Raw genomic sequence first — 21389 nt, forward strand, 5'->3', positions numbered from 1 at the left:
ATGTTGAGCAACCGATTGGTCGAAAGAACAGACGACTTTCAGTCAGCCAAGATAATATTTTGGGGGGGGGACAGCCCTAATTTAACAATCCCTTGAAAATGGCACGTCTTTGGTTTTAGCAGAGCTAGGGGTCTTCTTGCCTCCCAGCAGCTAAATCTAACGTATTATGACATTTTATTGAAACATTCAATAAAATCTACTTCATGAAAAGGGGCATAGTATTTTCAATTAAAATGTTGAAAGTAGTTGATTTAATGATTGAAGACATGGATTTTTACAGGCAATCAGTTCCTACAGTGAGCGCCAGGGAACCAACCTCTGGTGGGCCAGATGGAGACCAGGACAACAACACAAGGTTTGTGGTTTAATGATGACTTACACATAAAAAAACAACATTGTAACAAAGTCTACTGTGTATAGTGTTAAATTTAACCCTGCCTCGTTTCAAATTCTACTGCCTTAAATAAAACTTACAAAATGAATAATTGCAGAAGAGCACTGTAAATCAGATGAGTAAATAATAGGTTTAATGACAGCAAATTAAAATACTTTTCGACATTGAAACCTGTCTGTCTGTGTTTTTATTTTCTATCCACTGCTTAAAATTGTGTATGTGTGTGTGTGTGTATAGAGTGAAATAGATATTTAAATACATTGGTAACTAGTCTTTATGTGGCCGATATGAAATGGCTAGCTAGTTAGCGGTGGTGCGCGCTAATAGTGGTTCAGTCGGTGACATCACTCGCTCTGAGACCTCGAAGTAGTTGTTCCCCTTGCTCTGCAAGGGCTGTGGCTTTTGTGGCCCAATGGATAATGATGCTTTGTGAGTGACTGTGGTTTATGTGTGCAGAGGGTCCCTGGTTCGAGCCCAGGTTGGGGCGAGGAGAGGGACGGAAGCATTTACATAATGCTCAATCCTGCTATAGTAGGTCACTAGTAGACAACTTATGTTGTCCATTGACGTTGGCTCTTTTGATATCATATCCAGAATGAATAATAACAAGGTTTGTGGTAGTTTGAAAGAGCTTGATCCACCTGAGGCCAGGAGTGTTTCGAATTCACATGACCGGAGAAGAAGAACACCAGCCCTGTAGTCACAGATGAAAAAGGAAGCTATCTATAATGACACTATTTTGTAATTGCCTACAAATAGGAGCCAGAGTTTTACCTGATTAGGTAGAAAAGACACGTGCAAATTTTGCCACACCACTTTTGAACACCACTTTTGAACACTTTTGTCATACACCTGACATGCATTTTAGTAATGATAAAATAAAGATATCACTGTGGGAGATGACTGGCCAGTTATCAAGGAAAATAGAAAAATAATAGGCTCTATTTCATCACTGCAAAATCCCAATTAAAACCCTGCACGTTTCACTTTACTTGTCATGCATATATCGGTCAACATCCTTTCCCATACTGACAGGCTACTTTCAGCACAGAACAGCTCCTGCAGCTCGCTCCACCCATATTATCCCACTTCACAAAGAGGATTGACAGCAATAGCAGCCACACGCGTGTGTCTACGACACTTCAGGTGCCCTATGCGATATTGGAAGGGATGGGACTATGAAAGCAATTTGCTCGAGCCTCCAGTATTTCCTCTGTTTTCACTCTAATGCTCCTGCCTGCTCTAGGAGGATTGAAGTGGGCGGCTTGTGTTTTACCTCGCCCATGGCTCTGTGTAAAAGCGACTACCAGAGCTCACCGCTGCAATAACATAGCTGTTTATAATTAGCTGCTTGGAGTTGGGAAGGCGTCACGTCCAACTAAAAATGTCTGGGCAGTAAGAACATTGGTTGACTGTGAAAACATCTGCCTGACACTCGGTTGCAAAGCGTGAACGGCGGCGGTTGGTGGAAGCAAGTGAAGTCGAGCATCTCTTTATCATGGACAAGTAGCAAGTAGCCTAGAGGTTTTGGTAGAAGGCTATCTTTAAATGGCACCTTATGTTATAAAATAGGGAAGATACGAAGTAATCACATAGTAGTTTAACATTAGCGTACACATTTAGTTGTTCCTCGATAGGGGTTAGTTTTGGTTTTCAACCGAGCAAACGGATTCTTCACTGTGTCGGTAAAAGAAGTCAAATTATGTGTTTTTTCCTTATTCAAATGCTTTTGCAAATGGGATTTGTTTTCGGATCCAATTATGGGTATGTAGAATGGTCGGATAACGACAAAGACGCAGAAATACGGGGAAAGAACCCTTCTATTTTCAGCACTCAAAATATCAACAAGGAATCACTGCACCATCCAACTTACAACCCAGGATCCGCCACGGAGCGCACGGTGGTGGCGCACAAAATCGAGGAGGACCTGCCTAGAGTGGTGACAGCTTTCCTGCACACTGGAGACTCTTCGGCTCTTGAACAAGTCAACTGTTCTCGGAGGTATGAGTTGAGTAGCCTCCGCGGTGGAACCAATGTGGCCTCTCATTATTCTCTCCATAGCGTGCTGGACACTATAGCGCACGCGACCAACTTCCTGAACATGATTTTACAAGCCAACAGGTCGCGAGAGTACAGCCTTCGGAGGGATATTCACTGGTACCACGCGCTGGTTCGGAGTATTCTTGAAGGGGACCCCAAAATTCACAAGGCAGTGGTTACATTCCATAATGATGCTCCAACACCGGGTCCTCACGTTTTCCTTCAAGCGACAAGAACTGACAGGGAAGTGGTCCTCCAGGACCTTTCCAACTCTGCTCACCACCGTCTCAAGAGCAGGAGCCCGGATTCTGAGTGGTTTAACGAGTTCAGGGACCGAAAGAAAATGCACAGTCAGAGAAGGGCGTCAGGCAGAGACGCCACAGCCACTCAAAATAGCTACATTCTGGACAAAAGTCAAATCAAGTGGTCTGCGCCTTACCTGGAATGCGAGCATGGGAATTTCGTACCACACTGGTTACTCACCTTGTCTGCTGGGTTCTATGGGTTGAAGACAAATTCCGCGCCCGAGTTCAGGTGAGGCTAAGGTTGTCACTCGTGACTGTTTGTTTGAAAGTAATACATTCGGTTAAAATGTACCGCATCTATTGTTTATTGATTGAAGAAATGGTAGGTAGGCCTAAATATAGTTTTTCTGGCCCTGAGTAGACAGCATTGCTGAACTGACCGCGCGCTTCCCACGCTTTGAAGGGCCCCCATAGATCCTTTCCACACAAACAGTAGGATAAAGCTGCTTCCCCACAACAACGTTTTAAAGTTTAGCTAGAGCATCTTATTACGATCGTAACTTTCGACCTATCCTCTATTCTGATGCTTGTGAATAGTTTGCACAGAGCTAGCCATTATTGAAAACAACGTTTGGTCCTGCTGTGGTAGTCGAATCTTCAGTAGTTTATAATTGAGAAAGCCAACCCAAACATAACCCATAATATTCCCTCCACTTTACAAAGAATAGGTCCAGTGAATATGAAATAAAACTTACTCAGTGAATAACTATAAAAAAATGATTAGTCCCATCAAGTGATATGCACAGCAAGAGGGCAATACATTAAATTGAGGATAGGATAGACATTGTGGGACGTTTGAGTAGCCTATAGTTGTCTTCCTGCACATCTGATGCTTGTGCAATCCATAAATCAGCCCTAGTGGAAGGAACAGATGGCTTGATAGAATCTCAGACATTTAACATTATACTGTCTATGAACACTGCTGTCTGTCAAAAACAGCTCATGTTTTTTTTTGTAATCACACTGGAAGACTACACTTCCTTTTTGTGTATGCTGTAAAAATGTAAAACTGAAACAGTAGGCTGAATTAGTTTAACTTTGCTATCATAGCTTGCATGGTTCGAAAGACCTGGCTTTGTTGTATGTTTTTGTGCGATAGGTGTTTGAAAGTGTAGGTTAGTTAATTGGGAAACACAAAGTACTTCATATTTCAAGGCTCCAGTCCAAGTGTGTCCAAAAATAGATTTAGTCATGAATAAATTATAAAAGACATGCAGTACAATGGCAATCTGAAACCACTTTGAATTTCAAGTCCACTTTACTCCCACTTAAATTTCAGTTCCTCTGTGTCCACATAATAATTCCAGCATGGTAGTTTATCACTGAGCTTGATTTGTTTAGGTAGGACTACAGATCTTAATTTGAACCATTTCTCACAGCAGGAAAATAATATTTCAGCAACAGGAAATGTGAATTATTATGTGTGTTATAACTAATATAAATTTTTGTAGGGGTGATATATTTTTAGTTAGTATGATATTTCTAAGTGGAAATTACAAACTTTTTAGAAGTCTTTTTAAACCATGCATACACTACACATTTGCATATCAAGTCGTGAAGGATAATTATCTGCGACAACAGAGTGATCAAATTAAGATAGTACATCTGTATGTAAGTTAGTCAGTTTTGTGCATTTCTTTGGCATAAATGCAAGATGATCTCAAAGCGGTTGCCTGAGCCAATCCCAAAGAATTACCCAGTCCATATCATTAAGCCAGGGGCTCTGGTATGGAGTGCTGCAGGTACAGCAAAAGTTTCGCCTAGTCCGAATCAAGCCCCACAACTGACTTTACTAATTTACAACACCAACTAAGCTGATGTATTAATATCAGTGATTGGCAAAATTTCACCTACGTGGCCTCCCAGGGATTCCATGACCAGGGTTGCCCACACTTGCTCTAGTCCCTTGTTGAAACCTCTTCACAGATTAAAAAGGTTTTGATAGGTCTCTGCAATAGGGTAGGAACTGTCATGATGCTTGCTCACACCGATCCAGACAATTCAGATCTGGAAGGGGATAAACAAAGGCCTAAGTGTTGAAAGTGTTGATGTGTCTCCACTACAAATTTGATACATTAGCAGCCAGACAAAGACCCCTGCTGTTGCTGCTTAGCATAAAATCATAGCAATCAACTTGAGCTCAACCATAGAGGAGGCATTATCGACCTTGGAGCTGCTTTTAAGACTTTTCGGAATTTCAAGTCCAATGTATTTTTAAAGTTCAGTCCTCTCTTTTTATGGCCACGAACACAACGTTTTATGAGGACATTGGTATTAAGCCATCGGCAAGATGACCTTTAATTAGCTGCGAAAGTAACTGCTTCTACTAGTTTTTAAAGAGCTGGTTACTGTTCAAAATTTCAGAATGTCCTGAGGGCACATTAAAACTCAATTGACATTCCCACAAATGGATGTGGCATAGTCGTCTAGTGATTACCAGCATCAGCATGACTTTAAGAACAGGCTTGTGGATTTGGTTTTACAACTACAACCCCAACGTGTCGAGATCAAAGAGAATCCCACTGCACTGTCTCGTCTTTCTTCCTTTTTCTGAGAGTTTGTGGGCCAACTCTTTAGATGTACATCCAAAGCAATCTATTCACCCCAAGGATAAAAGAAACCAAGACGGATCATGTTTTTTTGTAAACCTAATCAAAATGTAAATGATGCCAGTGTGCTTTTGTGGAGGATATGCAGAATGAGAACATTGGCTTTGAGCTTGAGGTATTGGTCCATGTCCTCAGAGGCGTCTCCTCTCTTTCCTCCCAGCTGGATACAGGTTCATTTAGATCACTTTAAAGTAAGCCTATAACACATTGGTCGAAAGATGATTTAATATAATGGCTGTTTGGTAATGGTTTGTTTGGATTAGACTGTTAGGCTAATCAAATATGGTTAAGTACTACTTAATACATTTTTTGGGGTATCTTTACTATTTATATTTTGACAACTTTGACTTTTACTCCAATACATTCCTATAGAAAATAATATACTTTCTACTCCAGCCAATTTCCTTGACACCCAAAAATACTTATATTTTGAATGCTTAGCAGGACAGGAAAATTGTCCAGTTCACGTACTTATCAAGAGAAAATCCATGGTCATCCCTACTGCAACTGATCTGGCAGACTCATTAAACACAAATCTTATGTTTGTAAATTATGTCTGAGTGTGGCTCTCCCTGGCTATCCGTACATTTAAAAAAACAAGAAAATCATGCCGCCTGGTTATAAGGAATTTGAAATTAGTAACACTTTTACTTTTACATTGGATACTTAAGTACATTTTAGCAATTACATTTACTTTTGATACTTAAAGTATATTTAAAACCAAATACTTTTAGACTTTTACTCAAGTAGTATTTACTGGGTGACTTTCACTTTTATCTGGTCATTTTCTATTATGGTACAGTATCTGTGATTTTACTCAAGTATGACAATTGGGTACTTTTTCCACCACTGGTTATGTATCGCTGTATGGTTTTGTTTCTAGCAGAGTGACTTAAAAAGAAAATCCCTCCTGCTTGGTGAAAAAAAAAAAATCCCTCCTCCACGAGTCCTCACATTCTCGCACACATTTTTTCTCACCTTCCTTCTCTCCCTCACTCCCTCCCACATGCACACAGATTATTCCACTTATCAACACTTCCTCTATCACAGTTACATGTTCTTTCTTTCCCGTCTTATTCTTGCGCCAGGGGAAAGATGGCATGAGCCTCAGCCTTTTTTCTTCATTGGTGTTTGTTCCAGTTCCCACCAGACAGATGAAGCTAATGGTTGTCAGACTCCTCTTGAGAACAACCCCTGAGGCCTGGGCATTATAAGAGAGATGGAGATAGAGGGGCAGACAGACAGACTGGGTGAATTGGGAGATAATGTTTGATTTTGTAATAAAGAGTGGCAAGATTGCCAGACACAGAAATACAGAGATCAGGGAGATTAATGGCAGACTGAAAAAAAAGTTAAGAAAGAGAGAGAAAAGGAAAGCGAAAGAGACTAACAGACAGACTGAATAAAGAGAGCGACCCACCTGGGGCCCATTTGATAATCTTAAACTTCATGAAAGAGAACACCTGATGGCAGGCTGGGAGCTAGCCCCTCCCCGTCCATATAATCATATTTACTGTAGTCTAGAAGTCTAAACTGATCCTAGATCAGCACTCATACTCTCAGACTTTTTATGTATACGGGGCCTGAACAATAGCTAGCCTGATTTAACTATAGCTTACTCAATATGCATCCAGCAGTCCATCTATCCAGTTGTCCAAATGCAAACTGTGGATATGTGAAGGTGCTTTGGATGCACGCCAAATCAGTAGCCTAATTAACCATGAGCCAGTAGATAGTGTGTGTGTGCAATATTGTCTCCCAGAGGTAAACAACATCAAGCGCACCATCAGTCTATTGATTTACTGTAAGCCTAAAATATATTTATGTTTTGGTTAAAGTAAACATGATGCTCAGAGCTGGAGTCAACATAATTCAATTGGGCTATTTAAGCTTGGCCACTTCTCTCATTAGGGAACATTAAAATAAAGATGTTTATTTTACATAACATATAAACCAGATACACACGATACATTTTTGTTGTTGTTGATGTTAAATTGGACAAAATACTCTGGCATTCAATGCTCATACCAGTTTTTGCCTTGAATAGTTTATTTCCCTCAATAGTTCACCTGTAGACATTGGACCAAAGTAGAGACCCTGTTATAGATGAGGTCACAATGGATTGCAACATTTGCCTTTCTTTTGTTCTTTCTCTCGTTTTCTTTCTTTCTTTCTTACGCTAAAAGAGACGTCTGAGTGTAAGCTAACTGCTGTCTCTAACCTCTATCCACCCCCCTCTCCCCCTCTCTCTCTGTGTTTCTTTCTCTCCTCTTACAGGGGTGTGGTTCGAGTGGATGTCAACCTACAGGATGTGGACATTGACCAGTGCTCCAGCAGTGGCTGGTTTGCTGGAACTCACCGATGTAACGTGACCAGCATGGAAGTGAGTCTACTTCCATTCAACTTTCCATCCATCTATCCATCCATCCATAGTTCATACATTAGTGGTGTGTGCTTTCTACACTTTACATGCAAACACAAACACCCCCTCTTGGTTAAAACATGGTTGTAATTGTTAATCCCAGTACTAAATCTAGTGGCACTTCCACAAATGTTTTGCTAACAACGAAAAATCATACAGTACATAAATCAAATCAAATTTATTCATATAGCCCTTCGTACATCAGCTGATATCTCAAAGTGCTGTACAGAAACCCAGCCTAAAACCCCAAACAGCAAGCAATGCAGGTGTAGAAGCACGGTGGCTAGGAAAACCTCCCTAGAAAGGCCAAAACCTAGGAAGAAACCTAGAGAGGAACCAGACTATGTGGGGTGGCCAGTCCTCTTCTGGCTGTGCCGGGTGGAGATTATAACAGAACATGGCCAAGATGTTCAAATGTTCATAAATGACAAGCATGTTCCAATACTAATAAGGCAGAACAGTTGAAACCGGAGCTTCAGCATGGTCAGGTGGACTGGGGACAGCAAGGAGTCATCATGTCAGGTAGTCCTGAGGCCTAGGGCTCAGGTCCTCCGAGAGAGAGAGAGAGAATTAGAGAAAGCACACTTAAATTCACACAGGACACCGAATAGGACAGGAGAAGTACTCCAGATATAGCAAACTGACCCTAGCCACCCTGACACATAAACTACGGCAGCATAAATACTGGAGGCTGAGACAGGAGGGGTCACGAGACACTGTGGCCCCATCCGAGGACACCCCCGGACAGGGCCAAACAGGAAGGATATAACCCCACCCACTTTGCCAAAGCACAGCCCCCACACCACTAGAGGGATATCTTCAACCACCAACGTACCATCCTGAGACAAGGCTGAGTATAGCCCACAAAGATCTCCGCCACGGCACAACCCAAAAGGGGGGGCAACCCAGACAGGATGATCACATCAGTGACTCAACCCACTCAGGTGACGCACCCCTCCCAGGGACGGTATGAGAGAGCCCCAGTAAGCCAGTGACTCAGCCCCTGTAATAGGGTTAGAGGCAGAGAATCCCAGTGGAAAGAGTGGAACCGGCCAGGCAGAGACAGCAAGAGCGGTTCGTTGCTCCAGAGCCTTTCCGTTCACCTTCCCACTCCTGGGCCAGACTACACTCAATCATATGACCCACTGAAGAGATGAATCTTCAGTAAAGACTTAAAGGTTGAGACCGAGTTTGCGTCTCTGACATGGGTAGGCAGGCCGTTCCATAAAAATGGAGCTCTATATGAGAAAGCCCCGCCTCCAGATGTTTGTTTAGAAATTCTAGGGACAATTAGGAGGCCTGCGTCTTGTGACCGTAGCGTACTTGTAGGTATGTACGGCAGGACCAAATCAGAGGGATAGGTAGGAGCAAGCCCATGTAATGCTTTGTAGGTCAGCAGTAAAACCTTGAAATCAGCCCTTGCTTTGACAGGAAGCCAGTGTAGGGAGGCTAGCACTGGAGTAATATGATCACATTTTTTGGTTCTAGTCAGGATTCTAGCAGCCGTATTTAGCACTAACTGAAGTTTATTTAGTGCTTTATCCGGGTAGCCGGAAAGTAGAGCATTGCAGTAGTCTAACCTAGAAGTGACAAAAGCATGGATTAATTTTTCTGCATAATTTTTGGACAGAAAGTTTCTGATTTTTGCAATGTTACGTAGATGGAAAAAAGCTGTCCTTGAAATGGTCTTGATATGTTCTTCAAAAGAGAGATCAGGGTCCAGAGTAACCCCGAGGTCCTTCACAGTAAAGACCTTAGTAAAAATACAGTACATTGCTTCTTTGCAAACAATGTACTGTATGTCACTCTGAATATAATTGGTAATGCATATAAAAATTCTGGGTACTTGTCAAGAAAACAAATACACATCCTATATCTCTACTGCTACTGGGGAAATCAATGAAGGCATGAGAACAAAAACAATCGTGCTCTCAGTATTGTTTCTCTAGGTGTGAAGTTTATGCTTGAAATGTTGCTTGTCTCCATGTAGACAGTAAATTCACTCTTGTCAGCAGCAGTGCATGTTTATTTTTGTGTAGGTTTATCTCTGTTGTTATGTAAAGAATAGCAAGATTAACAGAGCTCTGTAGCAATATTTGCATTGAATATGCAGGAAGGATGCTGCATATAAGCCTTTGCTTGTGGGCGTGTATTGTTCACTGCTTAATACAGTGTAAAACACTCTGGAAGTGAAATGAGGAGGTTTTTGCTAGTGTTTTCATTACTGGCACCGGAGAGACATCATGTTTTATCACACTCAGAGTGCAGGCTATATCGACACAACCATCCGTCTTCCAAGTTGTTGATGCTGTGTGTGTGAAGTAGGGGTGTGTGGTTTGGTTTGGTTTTACTATCCTTGTAGCGACCAGAAGTCCTCACAAGGATAGTAAAACAAGGAATATTTGGACGTGTGGACATTTCGACAGTCCCCACAAGAAAAATAGCTTTTTTAGGCTTAGGGGTTAGGTTTAGGGTTCGGGTTACAATTAGGGCTAGGGTAAGAATTACAGTTACAGGGGAAAAATGGCGGCACACTGAGGGTACGCGTTGTGCATAGCGCTCTGATAAATTCATATATAATTTAATTTTTCAACCACATTTATGCTGTTAACCTACTAAAAAAGCAAGTAGACATAACGCTATCAATTACCAGCTCCGAAACAAGATTCCTCCTAAAAAGACAGACCTTCCTAAATCCTCAATTACCTCCCTGTCAAAGACTGACAATGAGGCAGCGCCTGCCTGGTTCAAGGTGGATAAGGCCATCGTTCAAATAGAATATCTGCCCGACTCAACAAAATTGATTAAATCATGCATCAACTAAACCAAGACCAACTGGCCACAAGTGAGCGGTTAACCCAGTTGGAAATCAGGCACTCTAACCATGAAATCGCAATTGTTGATGTACGCAAAGATGTGGAGGAAACAGACAAGAAGCTAGTTGACTCCATCTTGAAGCTAGAGGAAAAGGTTGATGTCCTCCAAGGTTGATGTTCAGGTTGGAGTTTTAATGACTCCAACCTAAGTTGATGTTATCTTCTGACTTCAACTGTATGTAACGGCGTTCTTCGTTTGTCGCAAGAAAGTCGGACCGAAATGCAGCGTGTTGGTTACTCATGTTTTTGACGATTACATGAAAATACTGAGAACAAATACAAAACAACAAAAAGGAACGTGAAACCTAAATACAGCCTATCTGGTGAAACTACACAGAGAAACTACACAGAGACAGGAACAATCACCCACGAAATACACAGTGAAATCCAGGCTACCTAAATACGGTTCCCTATCAGAGACAACAAGAATCACCTGACTCTGATTGAGAACCGCCTCAGGCAGCCAAACCTAAACTAAACACACCCCTAATCAACCACAATCGCAATGCCTACAAAAACCCCAATACGACACACAATAACATAAACCCATGTCACACCCTGGCCTGACCAACTAATTAACTAAAACACAAAATACTAAGACCAAGGCGTGACACTGTATATATATATATATATATATATATATAATATATAATATATTATATATGTATATAATATATTATATATATATATATATATATATATATATATATATATATATATATATATATAATATATTATATACATATATAATATATTATATATATTATATACATATATAATATATTATATATATTATATATATATATATATATATAATATATATAATATATTATATATGTATATAATATATTATATATATATATATATATATATATATATATATATATATATATATATATATAATATATGTGTAATATATGTGTGTGTGTTTCAATAAATGAAGAGATTAGGAGTAAAAGTCACTTTAGAGTATCGAGAATGATGCACCCAATGTCTCCGGTGTGGCCATTCTGGTGAGGGGTCTCATTTTCTATATATATGGATGATCTAGAGGAGATCTGCATGGAGGAATGGGCCAAAATACCAGCAACAGTGTGTGAAAACCTTGTGAAGACTTACAGAAAACGTTTGACCTCTGTTATATACCCTTTGTTGACAATGACAAAGTATTGAGATAAACTTTTGTAATTGACCAAATACTTAATTTCCACCATAATCTGCAAATACATTCATTAAAAATCCTACAATGTGATTTTCTGGATTACTTTCTCATTTTGTCTGTCATAGTTGAAGTGTACCTATGATGAAAATTACAGGCCTCTCTCATCTTTTTAAGTGGGAGAACTTGCACAATTGTTGGCTGACTAAATACTTTTTTGCCCCACTGTGTGTGTGTGTGTATATATATATATATATATATATATATATACAGTTGAAGTTGAAGTCAGAAGATATACATATGTATTATTCAACAGAGGTGATGGCAATACACAATTAAAAAATGTATAATTTAATTTATCTTGGGGTCACCATGCATAGCAAGGCTAGGTAAGTGGGAATGTGTTACCACTTAGCTGTAGCCTCGATAGGGTTGGGTTGTTTTACTCTCTCTGTTGGGGAGAGAGTAGACAGGGGGTTGGGGAGGGGAATTAATACTAGCTCACACAGGTTGGAGAGATGTATGCTTATATACCAGTTATTGTACCTTTTCATTTGTTTTAAATTTTTCTCCGCACTCAATATATTTACATCTCTCTTTCTAATTTGCTTCAATCAAACACCTAAACGTCTGCCCCTAACACTCATCATCTCATAATTTGGAATGTGAAGGGTATAAACAGTATATACAGTATATATACAGTATATACAGTGCCTTGCGAAAGTATTCGGCCCCCTTGAACTTTGCGACCTTTTGCCACATTTCAGGCTTCAAACATAAAGATATAAAACTGTATTTTTTTGTGAAGAATCAACAACAAGTGGGACACAATCATGAAGTGGAACGACATTTATTGGATATTTCAAACCTTTTTAACAAATCAAAAACTGAAAAATTGGGCGTGCAAAATTATTCAGCCCCCTTAAATTAATACTTTATAGCGCCACCTTTTTCTGCGATTACAGCTGTAAGTCGCTTGGGGTATGTCTATCAGTTTTGCACATCGAGAGACTGAAATGTTTTCCCATTCCTCCTTGCAAAACAGCTCGAGCTCAGTGAGGTTGGATAGAGAGCATTTGTGAACAGCAGTTTTCAGTTCTTTCCACAGATTCTCAATTGGATTCAGGTCTGGACTTTGACTTGGCCATTCTAACACCTGGATATGTTTATTTTTGAACCATTCCATTGTAGATTTTGCTTTATGTTTTGGATCATTGTCTTGTTGGAAGACAAATCTCCGTCCCAGTCTCAGGTCTTTTGCAGACTCCATCAGGTTTTCTTCCAGAATGGTCCTGTATTTGACTCCATCCATCTTCCCATCAATTTTAACCATCTTCCCTGTCCCTGCTGAAGAAAAGCAGGCCCAAACCATGATGCTGCCACCACCATGTTTGACAGTGGGGATGGTGTGTTCAGGGTGATAAGCTGTGTTGCTTTTACGCCAAACATAACGTTTTGCATTGTTGCCAAAAAGTTCAATTTTGGTTTGATCTGACCAGAGCACCTTCTTCCACATGTTTGGTGTGTCTCCCAGGTGGCTTGTGGCAAACTTTAAACAACACTTTTTATGGATATCTTCAAGAAATGGCTTTCTTCTTGCCACTCTTCCATAAAGGCCAGATTTGTGCAATATACGACTGATTGTTGTCCTATGGACAGAGTCTTCCACCTCAGCTGTAGATCTCTGCAGTTCATCCAGAGTGATCATGGGCCTCTTGGCTGCATCTCTGATCAGTCTTCTCCTTGTATGAGCTGAAAGTTTAGAGGGACGGCCAGGTCTTGGTAGATTTGCAGTGGTCTGATACTCCTTCCATTTCAATATTATCGCTTGCACAGTGCTCCTTGGGATGTTTAAAGCTTGGGAAATCCTTTTGTATCCAAATCCGGCTTTAAACTTCTTCACAACAATATCTCGGACCTGCCTGGTGTGTTCCTTGTTCTTCATGATGCTCTCTGCGCTTTTAATGGACCTCTGAGACTATCACAGTGCAGGTGCATTTATACGAAGACTTGATTACACACAGGTGGATTGTATTTATCATCATTAGTCATTTAGGTCAACATTGGATCATTCAGAGATCCTCACTGAACTTCTGGAGAGAGTTTGCTGCACTGAAAGTAAAGGGGCTGAATAATTTTGCACGCCCAATTTTTCAGTTTTTGATTTGTTAAAAAAGTTTGAAATATCCAATAAATGTCGTTCCACTTCATGATTGTGTCCCACTTGTTGTTGATTCTTCACAAAAAAATACAGTTTTATATCTTTATGTTTGAAGCCTGAAATGTGGCAAAAGGTCGCAAAGTTCAAGGGGGCCGAATACTTTCGCAAGGCACTGTATATATAACTCACGCGAAGCAGCCACAACTGTCAGTAAATGTCCATGATTGAGTCTTTGAATGAAGAGAGAGAACGATCCAGTTTGAGTGTTTTTTGCAGCTCGTTCCAGTCTCTAGCAGCAGCGAACTGAAAAGAGGAGCGACCCAGGGATGTGTGTGCTTTGGGGGCCTTTAACAGAATGTGACTGGCAGAATGGGTTTTGTATGTGGAGGATGAGGGCTGCAGTAGGTATCTCAGAATAGGGGGGAGTGAGGCCTAAGAGGGTTTTATAAATAAGCATCAACCAGTGGGTCTTGCGATGTGTATACAGAGATGACCAGATTACAGAGTAGAGTGCAGTGATGTGTAGAGAGTGCAGTGAAAAGGAGCATTGATGGCAATTCTGATGGCGGAATGGTAAAGTACATTTAGCCACTCGACAGCACCCTTACCCGCCGATCTATAATCTTGCATGGGTAGGATGGTCATCTGAATCAGGGTTAGTTTGGCAGCTGTGGTGAAAGAGGAGCGATTAAGTCATCTCGCCATACCCCCAAGTACTCGTATGAGGTGACTGCATCAAGCTCTAAAGCCTCAGAGGTAGTAATCACACCGGTGTGGAGAGGGACATTCTTCTTACCAAACCACATCACCTTTGTTTTGAAGGTGTTCAGAACAAGGTTAAGGGCAGAGAAAGCTTGTTGGACACTAAGAAAGCTTTGTTGTAGAGTGTTTAACACAAAATCCAGGGATGGGCCAGCTGAGTATAAGACTGTATCATCTGCATATACATGAATGAGAGAGCCTCCAACTGCTAGAACTATGTTGTTGATGTAAATTAGCCTAGCATTGAGCCTTGGGGTACTCCCTTGGTGCCAGGCAGTGGCTGAGACAGCAGATGTTCTGACTTTATACACTGCACTCTTTTCTGAGAGGTAGTTAGCAAACCAGGCCAAAGACCCATCAGAGAAACCAATACTCATTAGCCGGCCCACAAGAATGGAATTGTCTACCGTATCAAAAGCTTTGGCTAAGTCAACAACAATTGCAGCCAGATTACAGTCAACCAGGGGCTGAACCTAGAATTCTCATTTTCTTTATGGGCATGTATTTGTAAACGATACCACTGAAAATATAAAAAAAGAAGGTCAAAGCATCTTCGACAGAGGGGATCAAGCTGATTCCATACCCATTTACAGAGGCCAGATCAAGAAGGAAGGGATGCTCATGAAAGTTTTTAGCAAGCGTCTATGACAAGTCAGGATAAGTCGTTTCACTGAGCAGCCATTGCGAACACAGGCTGTAAAATAGTGATCACTAAGGTCACTACAGAAAACACCAGACTGATACCTATCAGGATTATTTGTTAGGATAACATCGAGGAGAGTAACCTTTTCTGGGTGTTTAGAGTCATACATTGTGGGATTGGTAATAATCTGAGAAATATTTAGGGAGTCCCATTGTTTTAGGACCTGGTCAGGTGGTTTAAGCATGTCCCAGTTTATGTCACCTAGCAGGACAAATTCAGACTTAGTGTAAGGGCCAGGAGAGAGCTTAGGGCAGTTAGGGTAAAGGCCGGAGCTAATGGTGGCCGATAACGGCCAGCAACAGTCAACAAAGAGTTATTTGAAAGTTTAATGCGTTAAACCGACAAATCAAATTGTTAGGGGACAGACTTGGTGGAGACAAACGAGCACTGAAGGTGTTCCTTGGTGAAGATTGCCACTTCACCACCGTTGGAAGATCTGTCTAGCCGAAAAAGGTTATAACCAGAAAGGTACAAGGGCTAGCAACAGTAGATGGGCCAGGGTGTACATGCACATTTCCAGATAAGATCAACAGTAATACAAGCAGGGCACGGCAGAGGACAGGGAAGCTCTGCAATGTTTATTTAAAACATTTGAATGTACATTAGATGGCAACAACATCATATTGTACAACAATTTCACCAGGTAACATGAATACAAAGCTGGTGAGAAGTGGTTAGAATAGGATGGAAGGCCAAGAGTCTGTAACCAAAAGAGAGTCAGAGTCCCGTGTGTGGGAAAAAACATAGACTGTCCCACAGTTGGGTAAACAAGCAAGTTCATAGTCAACAAAGCATGCAGGAGTCATGAGGCAAATAGCATAAAGCACAAGCAAAAATATGGCAACTTGGGGCTAGCCATTGTAAGTTCAGAATCACTCGCCTCAACAGTGCATGTGTGCTGGAGGTGAGGGAAAGCTCGGGAGAGAGGGGGAGTGTGTCGGGGTTACATATACCTGACAGGGGAGACAGTCCAGGGCAGACAGTGAACAGATTGCCAGGTTGAATCCAAGCAGCAGGCAACGTGAGTAGGAGAAGCTTTTTCAGGAGGCAGATTCTTTGTAGAAAACTCCAGCAAGCTAGCTAAGGTAGCTAGCAAGTCTCTATCTGTCTTTTCCATGTGGAAAAGGAGATCGTTCGCTAGCTATATCAGTATCGGCGAATGGTCCTTTACAACATCCAAACAAAGTTGTCCAGTGGCTGTTGTATTTTGGGGATTCTGAGGACGATATCTTCTCTCCACAGATGAAGGGAGCTTCAAAGGCCTCTGCATTTGGGTGGGGAGGGGCTGTGAAACTCTCCTTCCATTGTTAGGCTCAAGAGTTTTTACACCTCTCACTTCACACTTCAGTGCTAATTTCAGTCAGTTCTTTCCTAGCAGCTTGGTAGCCTTATATACAGTATTAAGCTTATATATGTTTTTATGTAATTGTTAATTGGAATGAAGGTTTTGATGTTGAGGTTAGTATCCTGTATAAGTCCATGGAAAAAAATTATAGTTCATCTACATTTATCCAACTCTAATTCTATATTTTTGAAGAAGAACTCAGGAGCTCATGCTCTCTGAAAACCTTCTGAAGACTTACAGAAAACGTTTGACCTCTGTCATTGCCAAAAAAGGGTATATAACAAAGTATTGAGATAAACTTTTGTTATTGACCAAATACTTATTTTCCACAATAATTTGCAAATGCATTCATTAAAAATCCTACAATGTGATTTTCTGGATTTTTTTTCTACTCATTTTGTGTCATAGTTGAAGTGTACCTATGATTAAAAATTACAGGCCTCTCATCTTTTTAAGTGGGAGAACTTGCACAATTGGTGGCTGACTAAATACTTTTTTGCCCCACTGTAGGTCCAAAATATGTATCAGACTACAATATAACCGTCCTGTTGCCCAGATTCTGACTAACAACAATATTTCCTCTCAGTTTAAGCTTTCTCGTGGGATCAGGCAGAAATGCCCTCTTTCACCACTCCCTTTTGCCCTGGCTATTGAACCCTGAACGGAAGCTATTAGGTAGCTATCCGTGGTATTTGGGTAGGTGAACGGGAACACACTATTTCTCTCTACGCGAGCAACATCTACTTATCCAAACCAGAGCAATCATTCCAAGCACTAGTAGAAACGTTGAATTAATTCAGTTCCTTTTCAGGCTACAAGATCAATCTGACGAAAAGCATAACCCATTTCCTGGAGGTCTCAGATAATTACTTATTTAGGGCAACAAATTCCCACAGAAATGACTAACACCTGTAAAGTAAATGATGTGCCGTTACTTAAAATGGCTGGGAAAGAACTAGATAGGTGGCATGATGTCACAAATGTTACTAATTGAACGTGTTAATTGTATAAAAATTAATATTTTGCCAAAAGGTGAATATCCAAACTCTACCCAAACTTTAAATACTTTTTCTGACAAATTACAGTTTTTCTTAATTGTTAGCACACGTTTGCTGAAACAACATCTCAGGTACTCAAAACTCTAAACAAACAGTTAGCCAATTTCCCCAAAGCCCACAGACATCTTGCAAAATGAAACACAGCAGTTAAAATCATATACTCCCTGCTAAAAAGGAAAATCTGCATACAAGTGAGACACACACACAACAAATTAATCTACCTAAGTGAGAACTAAGATCACACTGGGATGTATTCAAAACACTACTATTAGAACCTATTTCAGTGTAAAGACGAATATTTTGTTGTTATACTGTGTATTGTTTGTGTGTACTCAAACAAGAAAGGAACACAAATTCAAAAATGTAAGTTTTATATTTCAACATGACTCAATTCATGTCAATCAGCATACTGTAAGCACACATACAGTAAAAATGCAAACATACAGTAAATATATTTTGCATATGCTTTGGAACAAAATTAGGCCTATTTGTAACTACTTTACTGTATATTAGATCAATTGAACGGAATAGATAAAGAAACTGTCAAAACACAGTAAAATCTAAATCATAAGTCAAGACACAAATACTCCATTGCTAAAACAATATCAGTCATGCATGTTGTTTTTGTCCGGCCACAGATCTTTAGCAACGTCACAGGCGATATTCTCCTTGGCCAGACAGCAGGAGAAATATCTTCTGGCATGACGCATCCACCCCTGATAGGACTCTGAAATGTCACCACAGGCCTTCTTAACTTCCTGGAGAAGGGCATTACGTTCATGGGGTTTGCGATCATACACTATCCACCGCCATGCTGAAAACAACTTTTCAAAGGGTTTGAGAAATGGAGAATTGTAAACCTGGGATGGTGATGGAACCAGTTGCGGACCTGAGCAGCCCGATAGAAACTCACGTTGTCCCAAATTAGAACATACAGTACATTTGCTGCTCAGGATCACCTGGACATCTCTGCACTGACTTAAAAAAACTGTCATGTAAGGTGTTCAGGACATTAAAGAGATGGGCAGTGTTGTATGGTCCAAGGGTGGCATGGAGGTGGAGGATCCTATTTAGGCTCATAGCTGTGCATATGGTGACATTTCCCCTGCACTGGACAGGTACCTCAATGATGGTGCATTGACGAATGATGTTCCTTCCCCTCCTCCTCGTCTTCGCTAAATTGAATCCAGCCTCATCTATGAACATGAGGTACCTGACCAACGCAGAGGGAACTCCATGATTATCTGAAATTACAGTAAATACTGTAATTGCTGTATAGTAGTTCACTGGCAACATCAATGAGTCTGTAATGTTTAAAGAGTGTAATACTACTTACTTGCACATATTCGTACCGTTTGTGCTTCACTCTTTGGTAATTCCTTTTAAATGGGACTGTAGATTTGCTTCGTCTGGAGATGGTGTTTCTTAAGGATGCGGGGCTATAAGCTCACTCTGATGTTATGGAAGATGGCAGGGTTTTTAATAATCTGCTGTTGGATTTCCCACAGTCTTAATGGCATTATTTTCAACTACCATTTTCCCAATGGTAGCCTCCTGTTCATCTGTAAATAGACATGTTCTAACACCACTTGGTGGTCATCTTTCAATTGTACAAAAACAAAATAGCATACAGTACAGTAAACACTATGGTAATAGTATACAAGATAAACATGTTACAAAGTAATATAACTCCCAATTTCGTACAGTAATGCATGAAACATTTACTTTGTTGCCCCTTACAGTATGTATTAGAATCTACAGTCTTTACTGTGCTTTATGTTGTACTACTGTTAAGTAGTAAAAGTAGTAAATAGATCCAATGTATGCAGTACATACCTATTCTCATTTTGGAATGGATGCTACGGTGAAGCGGCTCAGATTGGCCTGCACTCTCTGCCCACCCTCTCTCAAGGTCAATCCATGGTTGGCCACATGGTCCACCACAGCTGCCCGAATTTCATCAGAGTACTCTCCTTGTTCATGGTCTTCCTCCACCTCTACCCCCACCTCCACCTCTACCTCAGCCAAGTTTGCTTCCATTGTTCTCCAAACACAGGAGTACTCACCTGTGGCATGTTTATCCATACCAAAGGTCTGATTGCAAAGTGAACATTTATGCAATTTGTGTTTGTACATGTGAAGAGTGAAAGTGATCAATTGGTAATTGAGCTTAGCTTGTTGAACAGTGTTGCTTTTCATTTGCACACAATAGATTTGTGGTTGTGCCAAAGGTAGAGAATTGTGTGTTGTGTTTTGCCAAATGTTTCTTATAGAATTGCAATCTGAGTGTAAAGCAAAACGTGTGCCAGTATTATTGCAGATTTGGTGTATGGTTCTGCTAAATGAGTTACAGGTTTGGGTAATTGTGCCTCATGGACCAGTTTTAGTGTGTAAACAATTGGGAAAAACTGTAACACTCTGATTTTTAAATTCTTATGGAAAAAGGAAGCCCCCCAGAGTTAAACTCAATACTTTGTGCAGACCATATTAAACACCAGTTCTGATCCACTGACTTGGAGGCAAATAGAAGAAAACTCTCTTCATTCCATGTCACCAGGCAACCGTGCCTTATCACCACCCAAAGCATTTAGTAGCTCCATAAATAATCCCTTTATAAAACATTACCTTATTGACAGAAGTTCGTAAGCTGACTGGAGGAAATAAATCAGTATATAAGCGAACTCCATTTCATGGAAATCCTATTTTACCAAAAACCTTATTTTATTTTACTAGGCAAGTCAGTTAAGAACAAATTCTTATTTTCAATGACGGCCTAGGAACAGTGGGTTAACTGCCTGTTCAGGGGCAGAACGACAGATTTGTACCTTGTCAGCTCAGGGATTTGAACTTGCAACCTTTCGGTTACAAGTCCACCGCTCTAACCACTAGGCTACCCTTAAGAGATGGTATCACTCTTTTCTGGTTCAAGAAAGGTATAAGGTCAATTGGTCAATTATGTGAGGTTGGGGTGATGCTCTCTTTTCAAATATTGGCCTCAAGGTTCCAACTTCCCCAATCTCACTTTTCAAGTATTTACAGGTCAGACACTACATAGCTTTTCAACAGGGAAGAAGATCACAACCTTTGGCCTCAACTGCAGCTGACAAGCTGTGTCAGTATAGAATGGGGTGAAAGGCTTTATAGCATGCATATACTCTGGTCTACAGACCTTGATAGAAAATGAAGCCCTGAATGTATGTTCTAAATGGCAAGACGACCTTGGCATCATTATTGAAGAAGAGACGTGGGAGACACTTTTCTTAGATTCCCAACAGTTGTCGTTTAGCACTAGGCATAGAATGATGCTGTTTAATTTGCTGCATAGGGTATACTTCACCCCAGAGAGGCTTCATAAGATTTACGCAAAATACTGAAAATACTGCCCTGTGTGAGACAGAGGTGGGAACCCTCGTAAATATGTTTTTGGCATGTCCAAAACTTGATGTATATTGGGAGGTCATATCTCACGTGACCTCTTTTGAATATTTCAATAATTCCTTCCCTGGTACTTTTAGGAGATGAGTCTCTATTGACAACTAGAAGTCAATATCAAGC

General features: G+C 40.6%; 1 protein-coding gene across 1 annotated transcript in view; it reads left to right on the forward strand.

The window, feature by feature from the left end:
• Positions 1 to 1645: 1645 nt before the first annotated feature.
• Positions 1646 to 21389, forward strand: part of LOC135516526 (metabotropic glycine receptor-like) — a 118361-nt gene continuing 98617 nt past the window's right edge. The window contains exons 1-2 of the mRNA XM_064940879.1: positions 1646 to 2968; positions 7626 to 7731. Coding sequence (XP_064796951.1) covers positions 2097 to 2968; positions 7626 to 7731 — 978 coding nt within the window. The 5' untranslated portion in view covers positions 1646 to 2096. The remainder of the gene's footprint in view (positions 2969 to 7625; positions 7732 to 21389) is intronic.

The sequence above is a fragment of the Oncorhynchus masou genome, chromosome 3 (genome assembly GCF_036934945.1).
Source record: "Oncorhynchus masou masou isolate Uvic2021 chromosome 3, UVic_Omas_1.1, whole genome shotgun sequence".
In the NCBI taxonomy this organism is placed as follows: Eukaryota; Metazoa; Chordata; class Actinopteri; order Salmoniformes; family Salmonidae; genus Oncorhynchus; species Oncorhynchus masou.